Source organism: Clarias gariepinus, chromosome 20 (genome assembly GCF_024256425.1).
Source record: "Clarias gariepinus isolate MV-2021 ecotype Netherlands chromosome 20, CGAR_prim_01v2, whole genome shotgun sequence".
Classification (NCBI taxonomy): domain Eukaryota; kingdom Metazoa; phylum Chordata; class Actinopteri; order Siluriformes; family Clariidae; genus Clarias; species Clarias gariepinus.
Window position 1 is genome coordinate 15,750,257 of NC_071119.1, and position 11,187 is coordinate 15,761,443.

At 35.6% G+C, this 11,187-nt stretch overlaps 1 protein-coding gene across 1 annotated transcript; it reads left to right on the forward strand.

The window, feature by feature from the left end:
- Positions 1 to 4,355: 4,355 nt before the first annotated feature.
- Positions 4,356 to 10,858, forward strand: irf1a (interferon regulatory factor 1a). The gene is given in 10 exon segments (XM_053480124.1): positions 4,356 to 4,373; positions 4,375 to 4,431; positions 4,709 to 4,751; positions 4,754 to 4,851; positions 5,489 to 5,588; positions 6,577 to 6,756; positions 7,914 to 8,060; positions 8,710 to 8,762; positions 9,563 to 9,656; positions 9,827 to 10,858. Coding segments are annotated over 10 exon segments (861 nt in total). The 3' UTR covers positions 9,898 to 10,858.
- Positions 10,859 to 11,187: the final 329 nt, after the last annotated feature.

Consider the following 11,187-nt stretch of genomic DNA (forward strand, 5'->3'; position numbering starts at 1 on the left):
GGCATATATATATACACATATATCATGTGTATATATGCCCATGTATTTGGCTGACTCTTGTAACGGTTTTGACGCATGGGCGGAACCACAGACACAAGTCGAGGTCTTAGGGAAAAGGGCAATTTTATTTAGAAAAATTTAATTGAAAAAGGGTTAAAGGAGGAAGGACAGAAAGCAAGGGGAGGAAAGTATGTAAAGGTGGTGTATGCAGGTCTGGTGGCAGTGCCCAACTAGCATGCGGGCACAGGCTGGTGAGTCCGGTCACACAACTCTGCTTCATGGATTTCAGAGAAGGACCAGCTCCAGCTGGATTCTGCTTTATGATGGATGGAGCTACACATCCTGCTCCTGTGCCTCCAGTGATCCAGACCCCATCTGCCCTCTGCACCTACTGACTCCCTGTGCTGAACTAGACTTCATGTTAATCTACACAACTTCTGTTATATTGAACTTTCACCTGCACAACACACATGATGTTATTTCTATCTGTTATTACCCAGATGAGGATGGGTTCCCTGATTGAGTCTGGTTCCCTCAAGGTTTCTTCCTATTGCCATCTCAGGGAGTTTTTCCTTGCCACCATCGGCGTCACCCTTGGCTTGCTCATCAGAGACATTTCATTCATCATTCATTCATCTAATTATTATCTAGACACATTTTTTCCGCATACACACACAAAAAAATAAAAAATTCTTTAATATTTTGTGAAGCTGCTTTGAGACAAAGACCATTGTTAAAAGCGTTCTATAAATAAAATTAAATTGAATTGAATCTCCAGCACAAGACCAGGCAGACCCTGAGCTACACTCCCTCCCTTTTTTTTTTTAAACGCGGTGAGAAGTCTGAGATCTATTACAAATGATTATTTACTTTTAGCAGCCCCGCCCCTTCACACACCTGCAGAATGTTAGGCTGCCTACCTAGAGAGCCTACAAAGTGAGCGAGAGTGACACGCCCATCACTGGCACGCATCGCAACATATTTCCATGCTCTTTTATCATTTTTATTACTTTCTACAATGTAAAACAATGCGGAAGGCATACAAATATGTCTTATAATCACCTTTGAGATTAATAATCACCTTCTTTTGTTTTAGTCTTGATTACCTGGGATGGTATTTGTTTTTTTTTTTGGCTTTGCAAATGCACTTGACAAAATTGTTCTTCCAGGATCTATTTTGTCTATTAACATAGTTTTAAACATTGTATATTAATACCGAACACATTAAAATGATGGCAAAATATGTTTTAAATGCCAACTTTTGCACCTTCTTGGCATTCTCTCAATAAGCCTTATGAGGTACTTGCCTGGAATGGTTTTCCAACAATCTTGAAGGAGTTCTCAGAGGTACTGTACATAGAGGTATTTGTTGGCTGCATTTTCTTCACTCTCCAGTCTAACTCATCCCAAAGCATCGCAATTGGATTTAGATCAGATGATTGTGGACCGCTTGGGGTTTTTGTCCTGTTGGACTTACATGTATCTTAATATATACTGTATCTAAGCAGTTAAGGGTTAAGGGCCTTGCTTAAGGACCCAACAGGGCCATGCTAGTTAAGTGTGTCGTGAATTTTGACTAAGTGTGATTGTAGGACTTGGTGGTTGAGGTTGAGGTTGATTTGAACCTAGGATCTTGTGAACCGTAGTTCAATGTTTTAACCACTGAGCTACCCTGGAACCCATGCATGTCACTGCAAAATGCTTTGGTAGCCACGCTAGTTAAGTGTGTCAATAATTTTGACTAAGTCACCAACATTGTCACCATCAATGCACACACTAAGGAACTGAATCTGTTCATCATCTCCATCTCCATGGCATTTAGAAACAAAAATCTAAAATTTAGACTCATTAGACCAAAGGACAGTTTTCCACAAATTTAATGTCCATTTCTTGTGCTTCTTGGCCCAAACAAGTCTCTTCTGCTTGTTGTTCTTCCAAAGTGCAGTGGTACCTTGGCATTTGAATGCCCCACCTGTAGAGCTGAAATTTAGCAAGAAATTTGCCTTGGTATGCGAAGCATTTTCAGCATTTAATCGACAGAATCAAGCTGAACTGAATGCCGGCCAAGTTGCACATACGTCCAGAAGTTGTCCAAAACTTACATGTCAGTGGAAAGGCTAAGATATGTATTTTTTTCCTGAATTTTGTGCAGGATTTAGTGGACTTTGATCCATGAGTCTCAATAATGTTATCAAGGCTAGTAGGAAGAAGAAAAGAAGGACACTTTTATTTTTTTTTTTTAGAATTTTTTACAGCAGCTTGTATCAAAAGAAATCATACATTAAGGTTAAGTGAAGTAAAATATTTTCAATTTATTTTACATTTTACTTCATTTCCATGTTTCTAAATGTTTTGATTGTTTTTATATGCAAAAATATGATTATGGTGTTTGAAAATTGATAATACTGAAAATATGTTTGGATGGCTGAAAAAGATTATCTGCATTTACATTATTTCCTACGGGAAAATGAATTTCGCCATACGAAATTTCGCTTTAAGAACTCGCCTATGGATCAGATTGAACTCATATGCCGAGGTACCACTGTAATGGTTGCCCAGTGTCCTCTAAACATTGCATATTGATATATGTCTGCCACTTGAACTCTGAAAAGCATTTATGTGGGCTCTGAGTTGTTGTTAATCAGCAGATACGGTTCTTTGCTGATTGCAGTGCTGGACATCTTACAATGTGGAAAAAAAGTAAGCATTATGTATCTTTCTTGCTGCATTAAGTTCCCATGGAGGACCAGTGCATCTACAATGCTCAACATTGCTTGTATCGTTGTGCTTTTTTAAAATAACTTAAACAGCATGTCTTAAAACCTCCGTCTGCTTTGAAATCATTGCCTGGGATAGTCTTGCTAATGCATTATATAGGACCACAGCCTGTGACATAAAATAGACCGGGGAATAGACCCCAGACCCTGGAGGTGCAAAGCGACAGTGCTAACCACTAAGCCACCGTGCTGCCAAGCCAAAAGGTAGTTACACCAAATATTGATTAGATTTAGATTTTTTCCTATTTGCTCACTTTGCATTTCACTAAATATTACTTTAAAAAAGAAAATATATATTTATGTAGGCATTCTTACTTTACAGCATTTTTCACACCTGCCTAAAATTTTTGCCATTTGCACAGTAACAAACAAAAAAACAAACAAACAAATAACTAGTTTGCTTAGTCTTCAAGACTTCAAATTGCCACATGCGACATGTTGGGGGATCATTCATGTCCGTTTGCTTACCTTGATTCCGGTTTATTTATATAGCACTTTTAACAAAGGTTATTGTCACCTTTCAAAATCAAAAAATTAGGTGCAATGACATGTTACTTGAGTTACTATTGTCCCATCCGGCAACCACAACCATGCCACATTTATAATCATCTAATCACCTTTTTTCTCCATTCCAGTGCTTCGTATGAACTTCAGCAGATCGTCTTTGTATACATGCCTAAACGCATTGATTGGCTGATGAGTAACTAATGAAGTGCCCAGTGGGTCTACATGCCATCATCAATGTTACAGAATTCACACTCCTTCTTTATACTACCAATTATTTTGATACTGTGGTCGTTAACATGTCATCTCATCGTGTATCTGCATGTTTTTTTTTGCATTGGACTGCTGCCACATAAATGGACAACTGCATGAATGTCTGTGTGTACAGGTGTTCTTCATGAAGGGGTTGGTAAGGGTAAAATATGCAAGCAAGGTGTTGATCAATCATAATCCTGAACCTGACTAATGTAAATTGCCTAAGGTAAATTTTATTACATTCTTCTCACCCATACGTCTTACCTTCAGTTTGTTTAACTGACGTTACCTAACAGTTCCCAGGAAAAAAGGTGGAGCTAGGATGTTTTACTAATTAAACACCATGCCTCCGATTTGCCAGATGCCTTCTGTGCATTTTATGTTAGTTTTTCATTTACTTTAATATGGTACAGACTATAAGATTCACAAATTTTCATTAATTCACAAACATTTTATTTTCCATTAAACACTATAGTTAGATATTTACTAATGTATAATAAATATATTATATGATCTAATTCTGAAGCAAATATGCAATAAACATGTGTTTAATGTCTTAAAATTGTTGTCCTTATGATTTAATACCCACAGTTGGTAACATAATTTATATCAATATTTAATATATAATCCTATAGTTCCCTTCTTATATAGTTTTTTTAGAGGCAATAATTCCACGACTGCATAAGGAAGAGAAAAAAAAAACTGTGAAATGTTCCAATGAACTGAAGATTGGGCGGGTGGTTAGGTCATCCACTACCAGAGAAATTCTCCAGCAGGTTTTTTGGAAACAGCAGAAACCTGTTGGAGCAGGTACAGAGCATGAACAAGAAGCTATGCCCCACTAAATAGTAGTGCCTGTTTGTTCGCCTGCACAAAGCAACATTCTAAGCAAGAGGTAAGTCTTTTCCTTGTATCATTTGTATATTTTGTATTGCAAACTGTATTTAATGTCAGCAAATTGTTAGAAAGTAGTGCAGAGAAGGGATTGCATGCTAATGATCACAGTTATGCAACAAGCATGTCTTATCAGTATCATCAAATTACCACACCGCAGTCGGAGTAAACCTACTTGGTATAAACATTCTTTAAAGCATTGTGTGTAATCCGAACCTCGATAAGAGGAAATAACTTGAACAAAAAAATAAGCATTGCTGACTTGTCAAACTACACAGGATAAAGAAGGAGGGCAAAATTGCAGTCGTCTGTGGAGAAGGACCAAAATTCAAAGATGCACCAGGGTCGCCTGCGTTTACGGCCATGGCTGGAGGAACAGATTAAGTCTGGGAGATATCCTGGAGTTGTATGGCTAGATGAAGTAAGAATTAATTTCATATTTTCACAATGTTTTATAAAAATGTTCAATGCTTCTAAATGACATGCAAGTCATGCTTTTCACCAGGGTGCTATGACATGATACCTAGTAATAATAGGGGTTTCATCAAATATATACAGTATATATATATATATATATATATATATATATATATATATATATATTTACACAGTATGACATATTAAACTGAGAATTGCACTTATGCTGTATGGGATCTAAAAATTGCATAGATCACTTTGTGCTGTTTTATAATACCGGAGAAATGCTTGTAATCTTCATATGCAGTTTTTCTAGTTTCATTTCTAACTTACAAAAGTACAGTCATATACAGTATTGTACAATGTTTTTACAATATCTTCAAGGCTCCTAGATTTTTTAACCTTCGCAAAGCAACTTTATCACATACCATCTGATCAGATTGATGTGATTTTAATCATATAAGAGTAATAGAAGAAAGTTATAAGGTTGAAATTCTTAGGATTAGAGAAAAACATCTTCATATGCTTCATGCAAATCCTATGTCTATGAGCTTCATGTTTTTACTAACCATATTGCTACTGAAGGACTTTTTTTTGACAGCTTTGTTTCTATTTTTTTCCCCAACCTTGTCAATCTTTAGCCTGCTCAGGTCTTTCAGATTCCATGGAAACATGCCGCTCGGCATGGCTGGAACATAGACAAGGACGCCACTTTGTTCCGAAACTGGGCCATCCATACAGGTGAGGGACAAGTCCAGGCACCAGTGGACACTGTCTCCAATTACGCCTCAGCATGGCTTCCCCATCACATGCAGATACTGTTGCAAACTGTGAGCCCATATGACTGGGCTATAGTATATCACTTACTTGCTTAAAACGAAATGATATTTGATACACTCCGGAGCTTGATGACCAGTCATATTTCAAGTTTGTCCAGAACCCGGTAATAAGACGTTAAATATACAAGTATTACTACCATACAATACCAAATTCATTATTTAAAAGGAGCAGATACATTCTTCTTCTTATGCAGAAACGTCTTCTTAACAGCTATGTATAGGAGAAAAAAAACTTCAGGAAGTTTCAAAGTAAATTCTGTGCTTTAAGTGTACTGTCAATATATGAGCAACAGAAAACCACAAGAGTGGAGGGCGTTTTTATTTTCATGCATGGAAGCATGTCAGATATGAGGCTAGCAGCCAAACAAATAACACACTGAATAACAGTATTAATTCATTTCGTCTGTAGTAAGTTAGCTTTTATTTAAGTTTTGTAATCTTAAAACTTTAATATTAGGCGTACCTTTTTGGTACACTATTGAATGTGTGCATTGAATTTGTGCTCAACATAGAACATTTTGCATGGATTCTTTTGGTATTTGTATAAGTATTTACACATTTACCATAAACGGACATCTCAACCATTCGGAAGAGGCATAAACTGGAGTCCTTAAAAAAATTGAATGAACATTTAAATGTTTTTTTATTCCCCAAATAAAAAAAATCTAAACATGTTTTTAACAGAATATCATTTTCCGAATCATTTGCAGTATTTAAAATACAGAAAAACTAACTGCTTAAGCATTAAGACACTATTTAAGTAGTATTTAGGTTACAGAGGAACTCTTAAGAGTTCTTTGTCATATTAATGACTGAAGCTATAATTATAATAACTATGGCTTAGAGGTAAATAATAACTGTTTTTCCCTCCCCCTAATTATGGCTACAAGGACGATACAAACCTGGAATAGACAAACCAGATCCCAAGACTTGGAAAGCCAACTTCCGCTGTGCTCTTAACTCCCTGCCAGATGTCCAAGAGCTTCGTGACAAAAGCATCAAGAAAGGCCACAACGCTTTTAGAGTCTATATTCTACTTCCCAACAGCAAATTGCCAAAGAAGAGAAAAGGCAAGTGGTAACAGCTAATATATATAACATGTGCATTACATTTTAAATGTACTGATTTAATACTTTCATCCAGAGTCATTGATGACAGAATAATTTAAAGCAAAGAGTTGATGAAGGAGCCAACAGCAGTGCATGAACTAAAAGATTACACTTCTGTCAATTGATTACAAGACGGTTCTAAGAGACAATTAAACACAAACTTTATACTATTACATATTATAGCAACTCCAAAAATACTACAGCTAGTACATACAGTATGTAGTAACTACAACCCAGAACATCCAAGGGTTGGGATTTAATACTACTGTGCTCCATATTGATGATTATGTGATATGTAATTAGTATGATTTAGATATTTTAACTGAGATTTAAAGAGTTTAAACAAAAGCTTGGTATTCCAATACACAGACGAGGCTTGGTTGGTAGCTCCATAGTTGGTAGACTTCGCACCTCCTTGGCTATGGGTTCGATTCTCGCTGCCAGTATGTTTGTATACAGTATAAGTTTGCCATGTTGGCCCCATGCTTGGTGGATTTTCTCTGGGTAACCCTGCTTTCTTCCTTTCACAATCCAAAGACGACTTGAAATTTTCAGATACCCCTGTAGTGTATGAAGCATGTGCACTTATGCCCTGCCCTTGCACCCCAAGTTCCACCAGGCCCCTGTGCAACCTAGACAGGATAGCTGGTATAGATAATGGACGGATGAATTTAGTGACATTTGCTTTTCAAAAAGTTCCACATTCCAGTTATTGGAATAATGATGCTTTTATCCACCTTGTGTAAAAAAATCATATTAACTATATTAACTATTTCATAGACAGGCAAAATGTATGCATTGTAAACACTCAAACAATAAATCTGATTGACTAAAATTTATTTGCACAGTCCAACATAATAATGGTGCAAATATAATAAACCACACATGGAAGCTCAGACTTACCCTTCAGTGTCTGGTCTCCCATTTCTCCAGTGTCTAGCTTTGACATGGTAGATACCAGGGTTGGTTTACCTGCATTACTACTAACCACCACTGCACCTCTAAAATGATCTATGCATGAGCAAAGTAGCATTAGATAGTAACACTTCTAATCTAATATCACTCAAACATGTTTGTCCTATATTAGAATAATCAATTCTATTGTTCTTCTTGTTCAGACGTTTTCTGGAAGTATAAGGAGGAGGACGGCAGAGGAGTTGCTCCTGAGATGTTTGCTAAAAACTGCTATTCATTACCATCAGTGAAAGAAGAACACCCAGCCACTTACTGCTGTTCCCCAGCCAATATCACCACGACAGCACATGGTAAGAGAAACATTACATGTGAGACGCATCACATCAAATCATTTATTACTGAGTCGCAATTTGGGCGATTAAAGGTAGGCATATTTTCAGATTCCTGTTTCGGTAATATCCATTTTGATATTACTACGTTTATTACTGTATCTGCCCGGGTGCTGAGATATGGCCATTGCGAGTTTGTTTACAAGATTGGCTATGGGGAAGAAAAAATACATAATTTTAAATAGTTTAGATGAGGATTCCATGACACGACAGTAAGGAAGAGGCTGATTTTGACAGCAGGATTTCCCATAGTGAAAACATGCATGCTTTTTTTTTTATCACAAATGGAGTACCCTGCTTGGATAGTGATCATTAAAGTGCTTAAAAATATCGTTTATTGTTAAAAAGTTTGTCAATGCTATTAAAGGATCAGGAAAATCAAGTATTTATCAACCAATTTTTGTTTCAAATATATAAACAAAATACAAATATATATAATGTTGTTTTTTTGTTTTTTTAACAAAAATTGGTTGATAATTTTACAGTTTTACCCATTGCACAAAACTAACTATGTGCTTAATACCTGACTTGATATGATGGGTCATATAATAGGCAATTTTATACTAAAGGTTGCTTTGTACAGTACTTACGAATGTTAACTCTTCCACAGAAGGCCAAGTAAATGCTATGGAAGACCACGAGCAGACAGAAGCAGTGTTAAAGGCAAGAAATTTGGAAAATATTTTGTGAAAATGCAATGTGTGTAACTGTTGGTCAACATATAAATTCATTAATTAAAATCTAATTCAAACATCTTTATAGTTGGAACATATACCAATTACCTTTTACACGTAAAAAGCTACTGTTCAATCTGTGTTAATTCCTGATCCCATTAAAACAGTGAACTTGAACCTGCCATAGGACGGCATGGGTTTTGATCAGATACTTAATCAATCGATTAGCCAAAGTAAGAACTTTAGCAAGAGTGGGAAATAATATTATAATTTAAGATTTAATATAAGTAACATTTCAGCACGCTGCACTGTGTATTACTAAAGCAATGAGCTGTGCTATAAACCAATGATACCTATTTATGATATCAAATGGGACACAAACCTAATGTACTTGAATATACAGGGCAGGTGGTTAAAGAGCTCAGTGGTTAAAGAGTCCCAGGTTCAAACACTGGCACCAACAAGTTGCCACTGCTGTGCCCTTAACCCTTAACCGCTCAGATGTTTAATGAAAAAGAAAAATGTGAGTCACTCTGGATTAGGGCATATACCAAATGCCATCAATGGACTTAATGCCTTGAGTGACTTATTCATTAAACCATTAATGCATGTTAAGTTTTAGGGCAAAATTGCCTTAAGGTATTTAATAACAGAAAATAAGCTGATGCCATCCTAAATATAAACCTTGAACTTGCAACTGACCCTACAACTATGTCATCTTACAACAAAAATGAATGACAATTAAATTATAACAAAAAACTTTTTTTTTTTTTTTTTTTTACATTGTAGATAGTAGACCACCTACAGAACACAGACCACTGGAGCCCTGTGCATGAGCATGAAAGAGGCTGGAGACCTGCAAATTCCTGGATGGAGGGTCTTTGTAAGTTAGTAATACATTACACTTTATACATTGCATTATAATTGCATTTAGTATCATGTTTTTTTCCCCAATACTTGGCAGTATTTAAAAAAAAAACCTGTTCTATAAATTTAGAGGCTTCATCATTCATCAAGCTTGAGGTCAACTTTTTTTTTTTTTTTTTATTACAGATCAATCAGTGGATTTCGCCAACTACGCCTTCCAGGCAGATTGGCACAACATGACAAGTCAATTTGTCTGATATAACCAGCAGGACAACTAATCACAGTTTGCAATAACTTTTATACTGGATTAAACACCAAAAGTGCAATTGAAGTCAACTATCACACAACTACCGGACCTTTTCCATGATTCTTTGACAAAACTATAAGCGTGACTGCCTGTATATGAATATTGCATATGAATAGCACTGAGAATGTTAGATCACTATTAAGCTGTAACCTTGTTTTGTGTTAAATGCAGAAGTTGTGCTGTACAGTGTTGGCCAAACGTATTAAGACAACATATGCCATGTATTATTATTATTATTACAGTTGCACAAAACACGTGATGTTAGTAATTAGTTCTCGCCTATCCGGCTGAAGAGTGGTGCTAATTAGAATCAGTTGATTTAGTTAATGCATGGAAAATTTTACCTCCTCAAGATGTACACCTCTGAACAAAAACTGGGTAAATTAAAGAGTTCTCAAATGAGCTGCGACGAATGAATAAATTTCTGTACATGATCTTGAGGAAGCAATCAGGCAGGCATGGATAGAGCGAGTGACACCGGAGTAACTCACATATCTTTTTGACTCTATTTAATGTTTTAATGATATTTTTATTGCATAAAATGTGATACACATTATCTAAACACTATCTTTTCATTATTTAAAAATAATTAAATAAAAAATTAAAAAGAATCTCATTAAAACATTGAATTTCATATTGAGTCTCAATATTTTTGGCACCCACTGTACGCATCAAACTTTAAATTATGCCTTTGTACTGGGAAAACTTTTTTTTTTCTTTTTTTATTGTAAAGATTACCTTTTTAAAAATTATTAAGCTTTTAAAGACTTTCAGCAAAACATACAGGATGTCTCTTCCTGTCCAAATGAAGACTGAGTGGTGCTTTAAGGTTTTATTCCCTTCATTTTTGTTCATATTAATCACTGGACTGGACACTATTCTGGAGTCCTATATTGCTGTTATAATAAATATTTTTTTATACATTAACATTGTGTATTTCTTTGACACCTCTGCATCTACTGAGTGGAATTATACACGCAACAACCAGGAATCGACAAAAAAAAACAAAAAAAAAACTTGATTGTAAGCATAATTTGTTCCAGACATTTGCTTGTATATCAAAGCAAATATCCTCATAAGAAATTAAGGAAACTTTGATTGATTCGTTCCACAACCAAAAAAATATTTATATAAAAATATTTTATACAAAATATAAAGTAAAAATGAAACTGATTAACCTGCACTTTACCTTTGAAAAAGAATCGTGACTGGTGTTCGAAGCAAAGGGAAGCTACTGTGT